Here is a 20,760-nt window from a genome sequence, read left to right on the forward strand (position 1 = left end):
CCTGTATCGCGCTTTAATGTTGCCGTCATTATCCCAGCATGCCGCCTGCTTCCCGCCCTTGCCATCACACAGATGTGTTTGTGTGTTTGTGCCACTCGCTGCCGCCGGTAAACATCGGCTGGCAAACTGGCGGCGGCGCGGGGGATTCTTTTCAAAACTTCCCCCAGGAGGCCAGCGGAAAATCCAACCTGGCTCAGGATTCGAGTACTCAAGCGGCACACGATGAGCAAGATGTCAAATTTCGCCCGACAATACAGTTGCCCTGGAAACACACTTTTATCCGGACGATCCACGATCAGAGCCACTGGAGGATTTTCTCCACTTGCTACATGTTGATCGGAGCATCCACGAGCAAGAAATCCACGAGCGAGATGATTGCTAAGCAGGTGTAAGCGATCTGTTACAAGACAGGCTTGAAGTGTATCATCCAGCGGGAGATTCACAAGACGAGAAAATGAATCCACAAGTGAATCGACTCGATCGTGCACTGCATGATTCGCAACAGGAATCGTGACATGAGTCGGCCTCGAGCACACCCGCGACCAGATCTAACAGTGGATCCATAGACCTCACGTGCCGATTACCGTATTTATTCTAATTATCGCCCATATTCTAATAATCGTCCAGTGTGTGTTAGCGATGACATAAATAAAAAACATTGATACCTCTAACTATTGCCCATGCTGCTAAAAATTCCCCCCAAAACTTACGTTTTCCTCCGTGACAGCATGCCGACGTCATTGTGCAAGTTTAAATATGAGATTTGACAGCACGTCGAATGTCCCTTTTAAATTGTTTTTCTCCATAAACTATGATACAATTACACTCGTCACTCCGCTACAATATCCTCACACAATTACGTTATCGGGCCGTGCGCTCAAACAAGACGATCGCGATAACATGACGTGGCAACATGTGATGTGCAACGGTAACGTGTCGCATCGATGGCGCGTCAATTGACGCACCCTGCTGTTAGAGGTAGATCAAAACAGCCACTGTTCTAGTGTTAAGAACACCAGTGAGATGCAGGTATTGCATACTACATAAGGAAATTATACATATTATCGCCCATTTTAGTGCCCTGGGCGATAATTACAATAAATACGGTAGCTTGAGAATCCTTTAAAGATGGAATCGCGGTCCACCGGATGGGACGAGATGAGCCACTTCATTATCTGGTGGATCAGAGGATTGACCAAAACTACAAATGGCAACTCGATGAGCTACTCAACTCAACGAATCGTCAACAAATTGTCAAGGATCTTTTTTACCTGCCGGCCGAGTAAAAACACCTGTGACTCAAGCCAAAGTGTGGCAGGGCTTTCAGGCACTGGATCTGCATTTGACACTGCTAAAGAATCACTCACGAGAGATCTGCTTGGTGAATTGGGCAATCCGCCACAGACAGCGTGTTGTGCGTGTTTTGTGTATGTGCGCGCAAAGGGTGAAAAGACAACAAGTGTTTTCGTGGTGTGCGTTTCTGGTGCAGCGGAAAGCGAGGAACGCGCTATGCGTGAGACGCCTCGCGGTAATTGTCCCTTCCTTTGTTTTTGCCGCTTTGTTGTCTTGCGTGCGTCTGTTGAGTGCCATCAACAGACGGACGGAGGGAGGGAGGGACGTCGCCCGCCGCCATCTCCTCGCCGCCGCGTTCTGTTTCCTAAACTGTTTCCCATCACGCCGACATGTTTGTCATTCAACACGCCGACAGGAAGCGGCCGTGGCATTACCGCGGCAACCACGTCACCATCCCGCAATGTGCATGACAGAGAGAGAGTAAATGTGTGTGAGAGTATGTGTGTGTATGTTTCTGTGCATATGTGTGAGAGGGAGGGGATGTGTGAGTGAGAAAGTGGGGGACAGGAAGGTGAGTGTGTCTCTGTGTTTGTTTGAGAGCGTGTTTGTGTGCGTGTGTAATTGTTCTGTGCATATGTGTGAAAGTGTCTGTGTGAGAGCGTGTGAGATCATTGTATGTACGCGTCCAATATTCTGCACCGAGAAAACTCCAGAGTAAGCATTTTTTTTAAGAAGAGTTTCATTGTAGGTTCAAATGATTTTCATATTGATCATGTTTCCATACCTCATTCTGCTCGCTGTCCAAGGGCACTGGCAAAACTCTTCCAAGCAGCAACTCGCTTGCCTTAGCCTGGCAGCTAGCTTGCCTCAGACTAGCAGCTAGCTTGCCTTAGCCTGGTGCACACATCACAATAAAGTAAAATAATGCAGTGAATCCCAGTGCCGAAACTTTCACACACGGAAGAAGCTGCATGGTGAGTGTGCTTTTCTGGCCATAAGTACTTGCCGAAGCCAAGCAACCCGCAAAAGAAAAGAGCAGAAGATGACGAAAGGCGCGCTTCCAACATACGAGCAAAGACGACAAGGTGGCAGTGCAGGACCACACCGTCCCCTCCACGCGTACAAACAAACTATGGCGGGAAGAAAAGGTGAATGTGACGATAAACCCTCGACCCGAAAATGGAACACATCCAAACGAATCACAGGTTGCTAGAATGGATTGTGCTCCATATGATAAACAATTTAAATCTGATGGCGGGAAGACGGCGGCAATTTACAGCGTCTTCGACAACAAACTAGTCGGCGGCAGCTGCTGCTCCTTGAAATCTCCTACGAAAAATACAACATCCTACGTTCAGAAGAGCAAATATTAAAGATGCAATAAAATCTAAAAAAGAAATAATTGCAATTGGAAACTATTACCAAGTTTAAAAACATGATGTCCATCCAAAGATATCACCCCAAATATTCACAGAAAATAGCTTATCTTATCTTATATAACTGGCTTGAAAACAAAAATGACTGCAGAAGGCAACATTTGAAAGAAAGAAAGAAGGAAAGAAAGAAAGAAAGAAAGAAAGAAAGAAAGAAAGAAAGAAAGAAAGAAAGAAAGAAAGAAAGAAAGAAAGAAAGAAAGAAAGAAAGAAAGAAAGAAAGAAAGAAAGAAAGAAAGAAAGAAGGAAAGAAAGAAAGAAGGAAAGAAGGAAAGAGAGAGAAAGGCCTTCGCAGAACGATGCATGCACGTTTCTAAAAACGCAAAGAGCAGAGCAACAACAAGCAGAAGCGAAGCAAAGCATAGCATAGCATGTCCATCTTGCAAGTAACATTCTGCCCCCCACCGCCTTGCCATCCCTCCCATCCCCATTTTGTGAAAGTCCTTCTCGTTCTTTCTAGAAAGTAGTCGCTGTTGTCCGGTGTTAATGTTTTTTTTTTTAATGTTCGTGCACCCGATAGTGCAAAATGGATTTGCTCACTAACAGACATTCACAACGTCTTCTTATTTCATATGAACGAGAGGTGGCAATCACCGTATATTAGTAAACAGACAATGTTTTGTTTCAGGCATAAAAAATAAAAATAAAAATAATAATAATAAAACTGAAAAGATAAATAAATATATCTTGAATTCAAACAATATTTTCCCGATATCATTAATAATAACAACTTTAAACATCAGTTTAAAAATGTTTTTCGTACATCACGTTATTAGGGAATATTTTGATGCCCAGTAAAAAAAAAAAAAAAGGTGCTCGGTGATGTGTGCAAACGTTGGCTGGTTGCCTAAGATCAAATATCTCAATATTTGGCTCCATTTTTAGTTGTTTTCCTGAGCACGCAAATCGGGAGCTATTGGGAAAAACAATTCATCACTTGCGTGACGATATATCGACGCGAATCAAAAATCAAAACAAGGATGAGGGAAAAATGCTTGATTGTACAAGCAATCACAAATCCTGTACACAAAAAAGGAAACAAAACCTCGATGGTCTTCTCATTGACCGCTTGAAGGACAACAAATTTATCATAGCCAAAGTCTAATGGAGGAACACTGCATGCAGCAAATTGTGGGTTTCTTTTTTGCTCCAGTACGTCAAAGTGTTTGAGCCGAATTTGCCCACCACTGTCGCTATTATGAAGCATCTATTTCAATTATTGCAATTGATTATGTTAAAGTATGACGATACGTTTTGGAAGCATCAAAATCATTTTACGGGCGTGGGCGTAATAGCGTCTTAGGGCGCGCGTGCGCGTTCGTCACGTTGCGTGGTTATTTTTTTGTTTTGGTCTCGAGTTAACGAAAGATGAATTCGTTGAAGTGCGCTCGCTTTTTTTGCTTTCTAATGGTCTTAAATTACATTTTTTTTAATCGCCCATGAGTGTGTCTGTGTTCATTTTCTGTTTGGTCTCACGCACGTGTTGTTATCTGTGCTTTCCTAAATCCGTGTGTGTGCGTGTGTACGTGTGTGTGCGCGCGCTAACCCTGCCCCATCCCATGCAACAAGCAAGACGGTTAGTGTTGCACACACGCGTACGCGCGCATACAAGCGCACACGCACGCTCGCAAGGACGCAAGCGTAAAGCAGTGGCTTCTCTCAGGCCGCCATCTAGTGGCAGTGAACGTCAAAACGTGTGGTCCAAACAGTGAGGACATACGTTTTATTAATTGTACTACGGGTATTTGTGATACTTCAAAAAATGTTAAATACAATTTTTACCACAATGATCATAAATTGTGGGAAACCCGAAACATTTTGCGTTTTGCGTTCTTATTTTGTTTTGTCTACTTATTTTATTCAAGGACTTTGTAACTCCGTGTTGAATTCTGAACGTTTTCACTTGCTAGCAATACTTTAATAAGTTCATTTATTTCATAGTTTTTTTTCAAAAAAAAATTACTCTCATTTTAAATGTTGATGAATCCAAGAAGAAACATTTGTTTGTGTAGAATAACATAAATAGGAAGAATCAAATGTAAATGTGTACTGTCGAGCTCATTCAGAGACCGACTCTCCGTTTAAAGGGTTTCTTTTCATTAGTATAAATCAGCTAATTTAGTTACAGCAGTACAAACAACGTCATGATCGTTTTTGACTTGGTTTCGAGTTAGAATTTCGTTTCTTGGAGAGGTGTCTTACTTGGACTTTTGGTCTTGTCACAACCTTGTTTTGATTTGGACGTTTCCACGGTGATCCTGCTAGGTTGTTTTTTTTCGGCAATTAATGCTTTAGTGTAGGGGTGGGGGGAGCAACAACAATGGACAGGTCGCAAGTGCACCCAGGCACTTATAAAAAATGGAGTGGTTGCCAATCCTAAAACAAATGACAGAATAACTAATGACAGAATAACTAATAATTTATCTGATTACACGCAAGCACAAATTTTAAAAATGTATTTATTCACTCAAATCATTCACACACTCCTGATAAACAATGAATGACGTTGTGGTAGTCAGACCATTGGCAAATTGCTACAGTGATCCCTCGTTACTTCGCGTTTCGTTTATCGCGGCCTCGCTACATCGCGGATTTTTTTTCCAAATTAAAAAAACAATTTCAAAGTCAAAATAAAACTTCTAAATTGAGGAAACCTGTGTCTAACCTTTAGGACAATGTAGTATTGCTCCAAATGTTTGTTTACATTCCTTTATTAGTCCGTTTTCACGTGTTAGCACGCTCGCGAATTAGCATATTTCCGCTAACTCGTTAGCCTGCTCAGTACTTTCGGATTTCACTTATCGCCGGTGTTTTTCGGACCAATTATCCGCGATAAACGAGGGATTACTGTAATCCAGTGCTTCTCAAATAGTGGGGCGCGCCCCCCTTGGGGGGCGCGGTGCTATTCCTGGGGGGGCGCGTGTGACCCTGGGGAACAGGCTTTTTTTTTGGCAGTACTAGAATAAAGTGTAATTGCGCGTTTACTACAGCAGGGGGCAGTGGCGCTCTCATTGTTACTTCTGTCACGTTTGCGACAGTGCAACATTTTACGACTTACAAGACAAGTTAGGATAGTCACGGTGGGGAGGGGGGGCGCGAATAGTTTTCTTCTTGCTAGGGGGGGGCGTAACAGAAAATAATTGAGAAGCACTGCTGTAATCTGTTAGGACATCTTTTCAACAAAGTTTTGTTGTCGTTTCATCCGGTTTGTCATTTTAGTGCTAACGCCTAGCGGATTACTGTGACAAGCAGCGATACGCTTTTGCTTTAGTTGGAATGAAACGTGACTGCATGCCATAAGGTGGATGCTAACAAAAGACGAAGAGAAACGAGAAAGGCACCGTTAGCATAGGATGCCAACAGTGCTAGCACATGGGTGTTTGATGGCAGAGAGTCAACAAAGTTTATCTTACAAACACATCGAGACAAGCTGCTACCAGTCGCTTGCTTGTGTCGAAATCAAGTGGTACAAGAAAGAAAAGGCGGCTGCTTGGCACGACACTTGCTGTCCGTTTTGTCCCAACTTCCTGTCTGTCCCCATCAATCTTTTGTTTATAGTATTTCTATTTTCTGTTTGTTTCCATCTACTTCTTGTTTTTGCATCAACTTCCTGTTTTTCCCCATCCGTTTCCTGTTGTTTTTGCGCCAACTTCCTGTTTGTTCCCTTCCATTTTCTGTGTTTTCTTCCTGTTGCTTTCAGAGTTCGCTGACACGCTCGCTCAGCGTCTCCAGCTCGTCCCCGCGGGCCAGGTAGAGTGGCGCCCCCTGCTGAAAGGCGTGCGCGTGGACTCCGGTGAGCCTGGCATGCTGATGCCAGCGCAGGTCGTCGCTCTCGTGCGTCACGTAGCGCTCGTCCACGCGCCTCTCCAGGCTGCGCAGGTCCAGCCACATTTGGTAGTCCTGCAAAGCAGCGCAAGCAGCCTTGGCTTCTTTCACTTGCTCATTCCTCCATCCGCTCACATTCACTAACTCACTCATCCTGCACGCATTGTCACTCTGGCGCGCTCAAGCATTCACTCACCCTTTGTGCATTGGCACATGTCATCACACTCACGCTTTCACTCATTTATTCACACTACATAGCTCATGCTATGTAGCTCACCCATTCAAATATTTCTTCAGGTTTCGTCACTCGCTCGCTCAGTGGTCTGACCTGCAGCCATGCGTGACTGAGTGTTTTGTCAACGCTGTAACGTTTCCTCATCTTCACCTGCAGTAGATTGTTGATCAGGTCGATGGCTGAAAAAGGAGAATGGTGGGGGGAGTAGAGACTGGTGGGACAAAGGGGCGCTGTAGCCCTATCATAAATCTGCACTCTTTAGTCCCACCCAGCATTTTAATTGATATTGTAAAATATATTCTTCAAGAAAGCCCCCTTCAGCTTCGTGAAGGACGCCATCTTGGAGCTATGAATGCAGAGGATGCGGGGGCCCCCTCCCCATGCACGCTCCTTCACCCCACCCGAGTGAGGGTCAGCAGAGGCTAATGAGCTAAGCTAACATGATGTTAACATTTCTTCAGGGGTCATCGGTCTGAGCGGCTCCAGCAGCGCAGGGCCCCGAGTTGGGGAGGCGGCGGGGTCCAGTCACAGGAAGGAGGGGAAGCGGTGGGGCGGGGTGGGCGAGGCTCCATCGCTTGGCATTATGCACATGAATGCACCCCTGCTTCAATAGAGTGCCCCCTGCAACTGCACGCATTTTTCTGTGCTGTGAGGGACAAGCACACTTCTTTTTTTTTTTTCATTCTCAGCGCCACATTACTGCTGACATCTGCCGCATCAATATCTCTTTGAAACTTCTTGCTATGGAATAAACAAAAACACCACCATTGTCTAGTTTGCTAACTGACTGACTGACTAACGCAGGTCCGATCAAAGGCACCCGAAAGACAAGTTGAACCCAAGCGGAGGTCTTCATGGCCGCCTAAACAAAAGCAAAGAAAGTCGTCTCAGCGGGACCAAGACAGAGATGAAGGCGTGAGCGTAATGGCCATCGACAGGCCGCGTGAAATGGGCTAGCGCACTAACGCCAACCGCGCTAGATGTGAAAGTTGCTCATTAAAGCCAGCGGGAGGGAGGCGGGCTTACAGGAAAGTCTCAAGCGTCTCGCAGTCGACGCTTCCATTCACATTTCATTCCTTTGCTGACTCAAACGTTGTGCGTGATTAGCTTAGCATCTCAGCAACAAACAAAAGCACTAGCGCGAGTCGCCATGTCAAAAGCTACATACCAACACGGGAGGTCAAAATAGCGCAACGCACGAAACATGGCAGGAATCCAAATGCTGCATTCTGGAAAATAATTAGAAAGGGGGACAAAGTGCACATACCTTCGGGGGAGACGTTTTTCCAGGGGTGCGGCGGGTACATGAAGTCGGCGTTCTGGATTTGATCGTTGATGTCTTCGTCTTCGTTGAACGGGAACGTTCCGCTGAGACTGAAGACAGTCAAAGACGACACGCAATATGAACAGCAGCACCAAAGACCGGCCTCGAAACAAATCCAAAAGAGCATTAATCCGACTGTGCCGCTGGCAATTAGTGCAAGAACGACCCAACGACACTAGCAATCGAACATACAATGCCCCTAAATGACCATTATTCCATAGCAAGAAGTTTCAAAGAAAGAAAGAAACCAAGTCAGAAAATGAGCAAACGGACAAAGTAACGAAAGCGATGAAAGAAAGCAGGCGACTAAGCGAGCTAGCGTTGCGGTGGACGTACCTAACGTAAACAATGACGCCAACCGACCACATGTCCAACGAGCGGTTGTAGCCTTTGTTGCGCAGTACCTCTGGCGCCAGGTACGCCGGCGTGCCCACTACCGAGCGGCGGAACGATTTCTCGCCGATGATGCGCGCAAATCCAAAGTCGCACAGTTTCACCTGTGCCGGCAAATAAAAGCAAAAAAAAGCAGAGGATGAGTCACCAGCATCTTTCCCCTGCGGGCCGAATTTGTTCTTCACCTGCGGGAGCGGATCGGCAGACGCCAGCAGGACGTTTTCGGGTTTCAGGTCACAGTGGACGATGTTCTTGAAGTGGAGGTGACGCAGAGCCACCAGGATCTGAAGACCACATATCAGAATCCAAAAGGGGCCAAATTCAACGGCTGGAAAAGGAAGACGTATGGCGGCAGTGGCAGCCTGCACCTGCGTGACGAGGAACTTGGTGATGCGCTCGGGCAGGAGCCCTTTCTCGCTGGAGAGGATCATCTCCAGCATGTCCCCGTGGAGCTTCTCCATCAAGACAAAAACGCGCTCAGGAGTCTCAAACATGCAGTCCAGGTTGACCACGCCGGGGTGGTGCAGGTTCTGCCGCAAAAAGGGGACAGGCAGACGTTTCCTCAGACAGTCCTTTGCTTCCGTAACAGCGCCGTACTTGCCCAAACCGTCCCGCGTACCTGCAATATAGCCACCTCGTTTCTGAGCTGACTCTCCTGTTTGGTTGGGAAGCGAAGCTTGTCGATGATCTTGATAGCCACATCGCGGCCCGACTTCCTGTGTTTTCCTGGGAATGCAAAGATTGAATTGCAACTTTCCGTCGGTAGCCGCCGACTCTCCACCTCGACGCAGTTCAGGCCAGACTTGTGCAGGCTGGCCTGTCCGCCAACTGAGTTCTGACACTATTTGTGAGTTGACAAAACCCAGAGAAGCCATCTTGTCCCGAGGCTGTGGCATTCACCAAATGGTCTTGTCTGAGATCGCCACTCGCATCCCATTTTACCTCCGTAGACGATTCCAAACTGTCCCGAGCCAAGAACTTCGTCTGGAAAGATCTGATAGATGGAGTTGATGTCCTGAAAGAGCCAGAAAGACGTTTGAATGGAGACATTCAACGAGTGCTTAGCCCGCGTTTACGGTCACGTTGTGTGCATGAAATGTTGTCACATCAGCTGGTGCACGTGTGCGCTAGCTGACAGGCTAATATCACACCTCGCTCAGGACTGAGCGCACAAAGAAGACAATATTGGTGACTGTCTAATTGCCACACGTCGCCATGGCGACGCACGCTCAGCCTCACTGATAATGGCAATCATCTCCAGCCGAGGTGGCATGCGGAGCGGGAGCAGGCGGCTGAGCGCGCACTTTGTTAGCATCGTGCGCACACGCACACACACGCACACGCGCACACGCACACACACACACACACACACACACACACACACGCACACACACACGCACACACACACACACACACACACACACACGCACACACACACACACACACACACCAAGGCCAAGGGAGCACTTTGCACAAACACTTGGGGATAACATTGCTCAACGAGCTACAGCTGCGCGCGTGCATCCTCACCACATTCTCCTGGATGTGACGATTGGAAACAGAAATGCTGATGGAGATCTCCTCTGTGACAAAACACAAAGAGAAAAAAGCCATCAAATTTTGCCACCGGACACAAGAAGAAAAAGTTGGAATTTGCCATTGAAGGAGCCCACGCCCGCCAGTCAAGCAAAGAGTGTTCGCATTAGTGACAGACTCACTGTGCCCGTCGCCGTGGCAACCATAGGAGACGCCCGAGGAGACGGCAGGCATGAGTGCGTGTCGGATGGCCATCTCCCACACGCGGGCCACGTCCTGACCCATGCCGCTCACCTGCATGGGAGGAATTGACATTGTCGCCGTCACTCACAGACGTGCGCATGCACGGAACACTTTAATAGGGACATCCAATTGGTCGAGCAATGTTGGCAGTTTCACATACAGGTTCAGGGCCTTAACCCACGCGGGAAGTCTTTGTTTTTTGAAGTTTTGAGCACCCATACCGGGTTTGACCAAGCGATATGAAATCACCAGTCGAGTCTACTGTGACTGTTGGAAGAGGCTCGTGTTGGCTGTTTTGACGCGTCTAGCGAGAGGCTTATGGGTTTTGTCGGCTTACAACCAAATTGGAACCGAGACAAACTGATCCTTCTCAAAATTCGGCCAGAGATACTTTAGTCGTGAGGTGCGTGGTGTCCCTAATGTTGCGAGCACACAAGCACGGTTTTGGTTGTTGTGGTGCTTGGAGCGTCACCAGCACGTTGGCGCCCGCGGCGCCGCGGCCGCCGCACGAGTCCTCGCCCACAAAGTAAACCAGCGCGGCCGTGGTGGTGATTTCGAAGCAGTGCGTGTTGGCGCCGTCCGGGAGACGTGAAAAGTTCCGAGCAGCCTCCAGCGACAAGATCTCCGACAGCGGAATCTCCTGAATGACGCACAAGCACTTGAAAGCATTTTAAATCTCCCAAACCCCATGTTGTGGTCATTTGGTTGACATTGTAAATTACCTTATAATATTTGCTTCCTGTGTCATTCTGGTACAGCGTGATGCATTTACTGTCCAGGCGCCAGTAATGTCTCTTCCTCTGAAACGCAACATATAGCTTCTATTAGAGAAATTGAAGAGCTTTCTTTGAATAAATGTAGTGCTTTGGCACTATCCAGAAAGACGTTGGCAAGGCACTGAAATGAGTTGAGGCGATTCAGTTTCCACAAAAGTAGTGCTTTGGCGTCATCTTCGTGCCAAGGAACTATGTTGCGAGTTGAGGTGCTCCATTTCAACCAAAGTAGTGCTTTGGCACCATCTGACGCCATCTTGCTATCAACTTCTCTAGAGGAGGGGCATCATTGACACGCAGTGCTAGGAGCTAAGCTACATGCTATGTTGGATGCTATGCTACATGCAATACCAATTGCAATGTTAGGTGTCAGGATTACCAGAGTGTCCTTGCTCGTGTAGTGGACCATCCAGCCTTCTTTCATGACATTGCTGTTCTTCCTCTTGGTGTGTTTGACAGACTGGACGACTCTCATGAGGGGGATGTTGCTACTGGTTGATGGGCTGCGGGGGGGACAAACACAAGATTGGTTGTCCGCTGACAAGCTCTGTGTTGGAACGAAGCTTGGCGGACCTCAGGTCTCTGATATGTCGAAATATACATCAGCTTGGTGCAAGACTAAAACAGGAATGCCACTAATCATTGCTTCAAAGCACATTTTGAAGTCCTCGCCCTCTGCTTCACATCTAATTGCAGTGCTGAACTTGACACTCGAATTTGAAAGCCTTTCACGCCTTGCGTTTGATAGCGCTAACCCTTGCTGGAACTCCAAATTCCATTGCAGAACTCCAAACTATAATTTGAAACAAGCACCCTGGCTTGAGACCCCAATTGGGAACCCAACTCCTTGCAGACGTGCACCTGATGGCTCGATTGGACTCATCTCCATCCAGGTCTTGGGAGTCTCCCAGGTCTCCGGTCCCCACCTCCGTCGTCATGGCAATGGTCATGTCATCTGTCGTAGCGGCCATGTCGTCTGCGTCTTCCGTCAGGCTGCCGCCCCTCTCCTGATCGTCAAGGCAACCGTCCACCGTGCCGACGTCAGATTCCGGCCCAGGACTTAACAACTCTGCGGGATCAGGCATCAAAATGTATGTGCGCGCGTGTGTGCATGTGCGCGCATGTGTGCATGATCACCTCCATTTCTCGAAACTTCTCCCAAGCAGTTGTTCGGAACTTTTGGAGCACAACGCTTGTGACAGTTGAACCGACAATCTGAAGAAGAAGAAGAAAAGCAAGAGGTGACTAGTGAATACGAGCAGTGAAGACAGGAAACTGCCCCCACCCCCAACTAAGTTCCTTGTGAAGCAAATAGTTGACATGTATCTAGTGAAGCACATGTTGATAGTAAGTCGAATTTCTGAAGAACGCCAGTCGTGCAAGAAGAAGTGTCGCCTTGTAGTGGGCAGAAGTGGTCGTGGGAATTTTGGCGCCCCTCGTCAGATTCAGGGAGCTTCTCGTGCGGGATGGGACGCCTTACCGCTAGTTCAACCCGGTGGAGTGACTCAAAGTTGTTCGATGAGGTTGAGTAGCAAAGCGGTTGCCCAAAACGTGCGTGAGGAGTGCAAAAGTCAAGTGAACAGTTAAGACAACACACGGCGGTGTTACCTTTGCACTGCAGGCCCTGCCTGAAGAGGCCCTTGAGGAGTTTCTTGCAGTGCTGGCAGACGGTGGGCCGCGTGTACGAGTGGATGAGGAAGCTGTGAGGAACCTTCACCTTGGACAGCAACAGCTTGTCCAGCTGGACAGGTCGGCCCACGTACGACTGGCAGCTGGCGCGCCGCTCGCGACCCCACCACGCCTCCGCCGACCATTTCTGCCAAGCGCAAGGCCGCCGCGGCATCCCTGTCAGTGTCCTCCGTGCAGAAGCCGAGGCCGGCTCCTCGCAAAGCTTCTGTCTCATTTGGGTCAGGCTCGAAAGTCTCGAGCCCATCTGTTCTGTAAGTCCCTGATTTGAAGCCGGAACTCTGGTTCAAAAGCCTGATTTGCAAATGTAACCCCGATTTGTAACGTCCGCTTCTTTGAAGCCCCAAGCCAGACTCAAAAGCCCAATCTGAAACCCAAAGACCCTGCTTTGAAGCCGTGAGTCTCGTTTGAAGGGCAACGTTGTGGGCCTCACCTCCATGTTGGGACTGACGGGAGACTGCAAGGCAAAAGAGGAAAGAGGAAGTGAGCTAGGCGGCGCACAAGCGCGAGGCCTGCAGGCAAGGCGCGCAACGACGCTGACCAGCAGGGCCTCGTCGGCGTAGAGTGGCGGCGAGGGCTCAGTGGAGAGGGGGCGCCCCCCCGTGTTGGCCGACACCCCCGTCAGGGACACGTTGGACGGGCGCCGTCTCCTCATGCCGCTGCAGTTGTTGGGGATCTTAAAGGCGCAGCGCTTGTGGTAGTTCAAACCGCAGCCTCCAAATAATTAAAAAATAAAAAACAATTTCAGCCTCAATGGCCTCAGCGGCCATCAAAACCAAGGGAGAGATTTGATTCCAACAAAGTGCATTTTTTTGTTTTGCTGATTTTGGGGGGACAGTTTAACGTTTTTCTTTTGTGTCCCGTTTATTTTGGGTGTACGTCCACTGACGACCACTTGAGGGCGCCAACCTGTTTGGTTTGGCACCGCAAACTTAAAAGAAGAAGCGTAAAACCGGCTCGTGTGTTGAAGATGCTCCAATGTCAGATACTCTTCAAGCCCGCTTTTGACGCCAACGCTAAGTCTCGAGAGAGAAGACCGCCATCTTATTTACTTGTTTGTTTGTTTGTTTGTTTTCTTTTACCCTCGCATTTGAGGCCCTGGCGCACCAGCCCCCACAGCATCTCGCCGCAGTGGTCGCAAAAGGCGGGCGCCCGGTATGAGTGCACGAACAGGCAATGCGGTCGGATCTGGAAGTCCTCCACCGTGGCCGAAGCTGAACACATGCAAACACAAAACACATAATAAATCAAACATGGAAAAGTTTTTGACGTATTCGCGGCAGGGCTCGGCCACAAAAATGTCAAAAAATAAATAATCGTCGCCCAAAAGGCTGCACGTTAGGTCACCCGAGAGGACAGCCTCCACCAGATCTCCATCCTGAATCTGCGAAGCCGAGCGGAGCAGCTGCAGAACGTTGTCCGACGCCGAGTCGTGGCGGAAGAGCAGGATCTTGTCATACATGCCGTAAAAGCCGCACTCGGGAATCTGAATGAAGTCGCACGGGAACGTTAGCTTAGCAACATTAGCTTATGAGGACGCACGTCAGACGCAAGCTGGATGAGGCGGCCGCAAAGGGGCGATCGGCTTAAGTTCTGATGAGGTCACTTTTGCCTTCTTGCAAAAGTGCAGAAAAACACGCGTTTGAAGGAAGAACCGGGGAGCTGTCTGCTATGCGAGATACCAGGAGGTGGCACCTCCAATAAAGTAATTTGGGCAACCTGAAGGGCCTTTGGGAGTGACAGCGTGGCCGCGTCACCGTGCGATGGGGTCATCGGGGACCACACGAGGGTGACGCACTGTCCTGCGTCAGACCTCTTCACTTCCTTTATCTCTTTTGCTGCCGAAGCTTGTCGCCACGGTAACCCCACTCAGTTGGCATGGCAGCAGCCGCCGCTCAAGGCTGCTTCCTCTTCGACCACACGCGCGTGCGTGATGGCCAGCGGCCCTGAAAGTTGTTGTCCTGTCTTCAGTGTGGCTTGCGCACGCACGCACGCACACACACGTGTACACACACAAATTAGCATGATGAGTAACGTGTGGCCTCAAAATGAAGTGTGGAGGAGACAAACACTCTGCACATATACACAGACACACTCACGCACAAACACGCACGCAACACTGCGTGCGTGCATGCATCTAAAAGCCATAATGGCAGGAGGACACTTCACAGGCGCAATCATCACTATCATCATCTTCAGTTGCCTGGCAACAGCAGGAAAAAAAATGCAACTGACACAAACGACTTTTCTCGAACTGTCGGCCACAATGTGCACGTTCGGGTGCGCGCGCAAGAATGTGGGTGCGTGTGTGTGGAATCAGTTTTGTGTCGCCACCCTTTACGCAGCCTAATAGTTTCCCTTTCTCTCTGTTTTTTTGTATGATTCACTCTTCAAAGGTTTTATTCCAATTTTTGTACCGAGATATAAAAAAACAAAATATGCAAGTCCATTGGTTTCTGGATCCTGTAATGCAGGGGTGGGCAAACTTTTTGAGCTCGCGAGCTACTTTTGAAATGACCAAGTCACAAAGATCTACCCACTAAAAAAAAAAAATTTTTTATACGAATATATATACACAGTATATATATATATGTGTCATCGTGAAAAAAAAGTCCTACTCCCATTCCCTATGAAAGTGATACTTCTTACTATGGCCAGCTGCCCCACTCATTTTCATACCCTTTCTTAAGTTTAAGAGAAAAAACAGGGTTCTGACAATTGGAGGGAACTCGCGAGCTAGCGTGTTTGTGTTGTTAGCGCCGTTGTTTGTACACGCGTCAAGTGCGAAAAAAAAAATACAATTTATATCACGCGATCGACCAACAGTGGCTTGGCGATCGTATTGCGCACCCCTGCTGTAATGCATTTAACACATAAGCACTATGTAACTAGGGGTGTAAATCGTGGGTTTTGCCACGATACGATATAATATCGATATAAAGAACTACGATACGATATTTGCCGATATCTTAAAGCCTGCTGCGATTCATTCACGATATATCGCGATATAGTGCTCTACGATCGATTTTTTTTTTTTTTAATAAAAAATATAGAACAATATCCTGATTTACAACAATTCATACGCAAAATCAACAAGGTACTGCAAACTCTTTATTTAGGAAATTACAAGAGTATTGTAGTATACAAATTGCTTACTTTAACACTGAACTTTGATGTCGTGTTTTTTCTTTAAATGTGCGGCGAGATTTGTGCTCCCTGAATATTTGATCACCGCATGGCAGGATTTACAAACTGCACGTGTCTTGTCCGTTGAGCCATCTTTTCTTTGGAATCCAAAGTGCTTCCAAACGAATGACTTGAAGCCTAAAGGGGAGCAAATTTCCTCGTCTTTTTGGAAACTAGCCATAGCACCAGCCCAGGAGCCGCGTGCTAGTTGTCGACTCCCCTTTCACGTGCAGCAACGCCGCGCACTGCTCCCTGCTCCCGGAAAGAGGAAGCAAGCAACAATGAACTGGATTTCAAAATAAAGTCGCGTCTAATGTCCGAGGTCAAACACGGCGATATAAATCGATGTTTACCTTTAGCATCGATGCCAATAAATCGTAGAGCATTATATCGATTAATCGATGTGTATCGATGTATCATTACACCCCTATATGTAACACATCCTGTCAAAATAAAACCACAGCGTGTCTCAGCTGCCAATCAACAATCGCATAACTTTCGAGTGTGACACCGTCGGGCCAGAGAAACGTTTGTTATCCCTCTGAGCTTTTATGTTGAAGGCCCGATTTTTGACAGGACATTCTGGAACACAAAAAATGAGGTCCTACTCCATTTTGGTTGTAAGAAAGTCAAACATGTGCTAATTTCTGTTAGCCCGTCTACGATGTTCCCCATTGTATGTTAGCATTAGGCTAGTGCACTTCAGTTAGGCGATAAACTCTATTGTGCTTTGTTATGTCATCGCTAGATATTTCTCACACGGTTGGGGGCATTTTGAATTTTTATAGAACCTCATTTCGGAGCAGTCTCACGCACAAACACATGTGCACGCTAATCAGTTCATTTGTGGGAATGTGTTAAGTGTGGCATGCTATCATGCAGGTGTTGAGGTCACCTGCTGCTCTAGCAAACGTACGCGCTCCCGAACTCTGTTAGCATTGTCGCTAACGGTTCAGGTGCAAAAGAGTCACCTGAAGTGTGATAATTAGAGCAACTTAATGGACACGTCACTTTATACGCACGTGGGTCTGTGTTTGGGAGTGAATGTACATATGTATGCGTGTGCGCGTGCTTGTTGCCAAACGTGTGTTTGTGTCTATATTAGGGGTGTAAATCGCGGGTTTTGTCACGATACGATATAATATCGATACAAAGAACTACGATACGATATTTGCCGATATCTTAAAGCCTGCTGCGATTCATTCACGATATATCGCGATATAGTGCTCTACGATCGATTTTTTTTTTTTTAATAAAAAATATAGAACAATAACCTGATTTATAACAATTCTTACGCAAATTCAACAAGGGACTGCAAACTCTTTATTTAGGAAATTACAAGAGTATTGTAGTATACAAAGTGCTTATTTTAACACTGAACTTTCATGCCGTGTTTTTTCTTTAAATGTGCGGCGAGATTTGTGCTCCCTGAATATTTGATCACCGCATGGCAGGATTTACAAACTGCACGTGTCTTGTCCGTTGAGCCATCTTTTCTTTGGAATCCAAAGTGCTTCCAAACGAATGACTTGAAGCCTAAAGGGGAGCAAATGTCCTCGTCTTTTTGGACACTAGCCATAGCACCAGCCCAGGAGCCGCGTACTAGTTGTCGACTCCCCTTTCACGTGCCTGCTCTGCTCACAACACAACAACGCCCCGGCGCGCACTGCTCCCGGAAAGAGGAAGCAAGCAACAATGAACTGGATTTCAAAATAAAGTTGCGTCTAATGTCCGAGGTCAAACACTGCGATATAAATCGATGTTTACGTTTAGCATCAATGCCAATAAATTGATTAATCGATGTGTATCGATGTATCGTTACACCCCTAGTCTATATGGATGTGCAAACACACACACACACACAGATGTATGTATGTAAATGTTTGTGTGTGCGCAATTTGTTTTTGTGTATATACGTTGCTGTAGACACCGGCCGGTGTGTGTGCGTGTGTGTGTGTGAGTGTGTTTAATTATTTTTTCAACTCTCTTTGTTACTATCTGACCAATTTTACCGCATGTACAGCACTTTGGGTGCAGCAATGGCTGTTTTCAAACGCTTTATAAACAAAGAGTTGAGTTGTTATAAGCGTGTTTGCGAGAGGCTTCTTCACTGGAGGCTACAAAATTAACAGAGGTAGGATGCTTCTGATCTCCAACAAGAAGAGTCAACATGCAAACATGATCACACATACACACACATACGCACGCACACACACACACACACACACACACACACACACACACACACACATACGCACACACACACACACACCATGAAAATGATGTCTGTCTGCAGCGAGAACAAAAGTATGACTTTTGGACCACGTGTGTTGGATGAGCCATACAGGAAGTCAACGCCAGTCACCCCCCCTACCAAGATGGCCCCTGGCACATTTAGATGAGCAAAGAGGCAAATATTTACCATAAATTCCGGACTATAAGCCACGACTTTTTTCCAAAATTTTGAACCCTGCGGCTTATAGTCAGGTGCGGCTTGTATAAGGATTTTTTTTTCGTGATTTTTGTGATGACTTGATCACTTTTATACACTGCGGTATCTTAAAGAAAAAAACAACAACAAAAATACTATTTTTGCGGCTTATAAAAGAAAAAAACTAAAATATCCCCCAATTTTAGCTGGTGCGGCTTATAGTCCGGTGCGGTTTATAGTCCGGAATTTACGGTAAATGAGAGCGCTTCCTGCACTCCGAAGCGATCGCACTCACGTGAAACTGACTGACATCATGTGACCCAGAGGGGGCGAGGTTTAAACACTACTGACGGTTACCCTGGAGCGTTTCACATGATCTCTGCATGACCTGCATTTTCCCTTATACCACACACATACACACACACGCACACACACACGCGCGCGCACACACACACACGCGCGCGCACACGCACACATACACACACACACACACACACACACACACACAAATGGCCACAAATTGTATTAGCTAGCTATTAACTTTGTTGACATTTGAAAGGTGAAAGAGTCAGTTTGCTCGTAACCATTGCTTTGAGAACACCCGGAATTGAAATGAAGTATTTTGGTGATTCATCATTGACTCGCTGTTCATTAGCATGTCTGCTGGCCAATATTTTTTCTTTGACATGCTAATATTTGCTTATTTAATGAGCTTTGACGAGCATGTATGCTAAGGGAATAATGTTCGGGAGGCAAAGTCTGATTTTTCTTGCCTTTTGTCCTGTTGAGCCAAATGTTTTTGGCATGTACGCTAACTGAATTTCTTGAATAGCGTCTGTGCAATCATTGGTTGACATGATTATTAGTGTGTATGTTCTCGATAGTTAAAAGATAAAATTACATTGTATGTGCTAGCACGAGTCAAAATGCAGACTTTTTTTTACATTTGTTTAGTAAGAATCGAAATAACAACTTATAAAGTGGTACATTCATTTTAAACTCTTGTGGAAAAATTAGCCCGCCGGCTGTCACAAGTTGAGCGGTTGCGAGCTGCTAGCTACCAGCTGTTAGTGGCAACTGGTGCGTCATTATGCTATTTAATTGAATAACAGCATAGTTGATGACTTTGCTATTTCTTAGCGCTCAAGCTAGCTTGTGTGCATACTTTGAATATTTAATCACATTTGTTCCATCCTTGATCAGAGTTTATTAGCATACGCTGCTTTTTCGCTACATGTTTCTTTGCATGTGTGCTCACTACCATGAAAGGTTTATTTGTTTCTTAGCATGTCTACTGTCTAATGTCCTAAAAGGTTTACTGAGCATTTATACTTGAAATGTTTGCTAGCAACTGTTCTGTCACTGAGCTCTTTGAAAAGTTGCTAATGGTGGAGGCTGCAATCCTGCCATGCATTTATTAGCATGCTGTTGCGTATGTTGCTGCTGATGATTTTGAGGACTATGGTTAAGATGCTTATTGCGATGATTATCGAAACGCTTCCAGTCCTACCTTCTGGTCAACGATGGAGCAGGCCACCTCGCGCACCTGAGACAGACTCGCATTTGCCGAGTCCAGCAGGACCGGCTCTCGGCTCAGACCGATCTGGATGTGAAAGGAGAGCACGCCTACTCCGCCGCTGCCTCCTCCGCCGCTGCCGCCGCCGCCACCTCCTCCTCCTCTTTCTCCTCCCCCTGCCTGCCCTCCAGGGAAGGAGAGCGGGCTGGGAGTGCGAAGGACCGGAGGTGCACTCATGCCAGCAAAAGCGTGAAAAGATCCAGTCCAGATGGGTGACGGCCACGGAGGGGGAAGTGGAAGAGCGAGAGGAAGAGAAGGAGGTGGAGGAGGAGAGGAAGGAGGAGGAAGAGGTGAGGTTTGGACGTCAGAAGTTCCAAAAAGGTAAAAGAACACGCAAGGTGGAAAGCAGGAAGAGGGACTTGAGCAAGAGACACTCCACCGGACTCTGGCGCTACTGTGAAGGGAAAGGAGATGGAAGAGAAGGAGGGGAGCAAGGGATGAGGAGGGAGGAGGGGGAAGAGGTAGAATCATCATCCTCGTCTTCATCCTGACGATGATGATGATCATGTGACATGCTTATGCGTAGAAAGCACGCACAAGTCACAAGTTTGCTGAAAACACAAAGTTATCAAGGTTGCCGTGGCGACGCAGCGGGCTGCCCGCGTGCCGCTCCCATTTGACCAACATGCTCATGTGACAGAGAGGGGCAGCCAATCACAAGAGGCAATTCACAGGCTTAGCAACAGACCGGCTAGCTTGGTGATTGTCTCATCTAAACAATAAGAGTCCATTCAGCATGACGTCATTTTCTTTTTGGTATTAATGAAAGCGGCAAAACAAACTAATTTCAGGGGCAAAAAATTTCTTTTTTCCAACGAAACAAGTT

At 47.0% G+C, this 20,760-nt stretch overlaps 1 protein-coding gene across 1 annotated transcript; it reads right to left on the bottom strand.

Moving 5' to 3' along the window:
* Positions 1-5,167: 5,167 nt before the first annotated feature.
* On the bottom strand, positions 5,168-20,427 carry prkd1 (protein kinase D1). The gene is made up of 21 exons (XM_061302124.1): positions 19,869-20,427; positions 14,089-14,227; positions 13,824-13,955; positions 13,283-13,455; positions 13,175-13,198; positions 12,664-12,871; positions 12,193-12,270; positions 11,917-12,124; positions 11,435-11,558; positions 11,005-11,082; positions 10,755-10,922; positions 10,222-10,333; positions 10,034-10,086; positions 9,446-9,518; positions 9,123-9,229; positions 8,872-9,033; positions 8,689-8,787; positions 8,447-8,607; positions 8,054-8,160; positions 6,880-6,965; positions 5,168-6,626 (listed from the first exon to the last, which is right to left on the bottom strand). The coding sequence occupies exons 1-21, from the start codon at positions 20,418-20,420 to the stop codon at positions 6,423-6,425; spliced, it is 3,048 nt and encodes a 1,015-aa protein (XP_061158108.1). The 5' UTR covers positions 20,421-20,427; the 3' UTR covers positions 5,168-6,422.
* Positions 20,428-20,760: the final 333 nt, after the last annotated feature.

This window comes from Syngnathus typhle, linkage group LG16, assembly GCF_033458585.1.
Source record: "Syngnathus typhle isolate RoL2023-S1 ecotype Sweden linkage group LG16, RoL_Styp_1.0, whole genome shotgun sequence".
In the NCBI taxonomy this organism is placed as follows: Eukaryota; Metazoa; Chordata; class Actinopteri; order Syngnathiformes; family Syngnathidae; genus Syngnathus; species Syngnathus typhle.

What these genes read in the sequence shown, in the direction of transcription:
- prkd1 (XM_061302124.1), bottom strand. Translation starts at nt 20,420, where the DNA reads ATGAAGACGAGGATGATGATTCTACCTCTTCCCCCTCCTCCCTCCTCA. An exon ending in GCAGGGCCTGCAGTGCAAAG is followed by an intron (nt 12,271 to 12,663) that starts GTAACACCGCCG and finishes CTTCTTCTTCAG; the next exon opens with ATTGTCGGTTCAACTGTCAC. An exon ending in AGAAGTTTCGAGAAATGGAG is followed by an intron (nt 12,125 to 12,192) that starts GTGATCATGCAC and finishes CTGATCCCGCAG; the next exon opens with AGTTGTTAAGTCCTGGGCCG.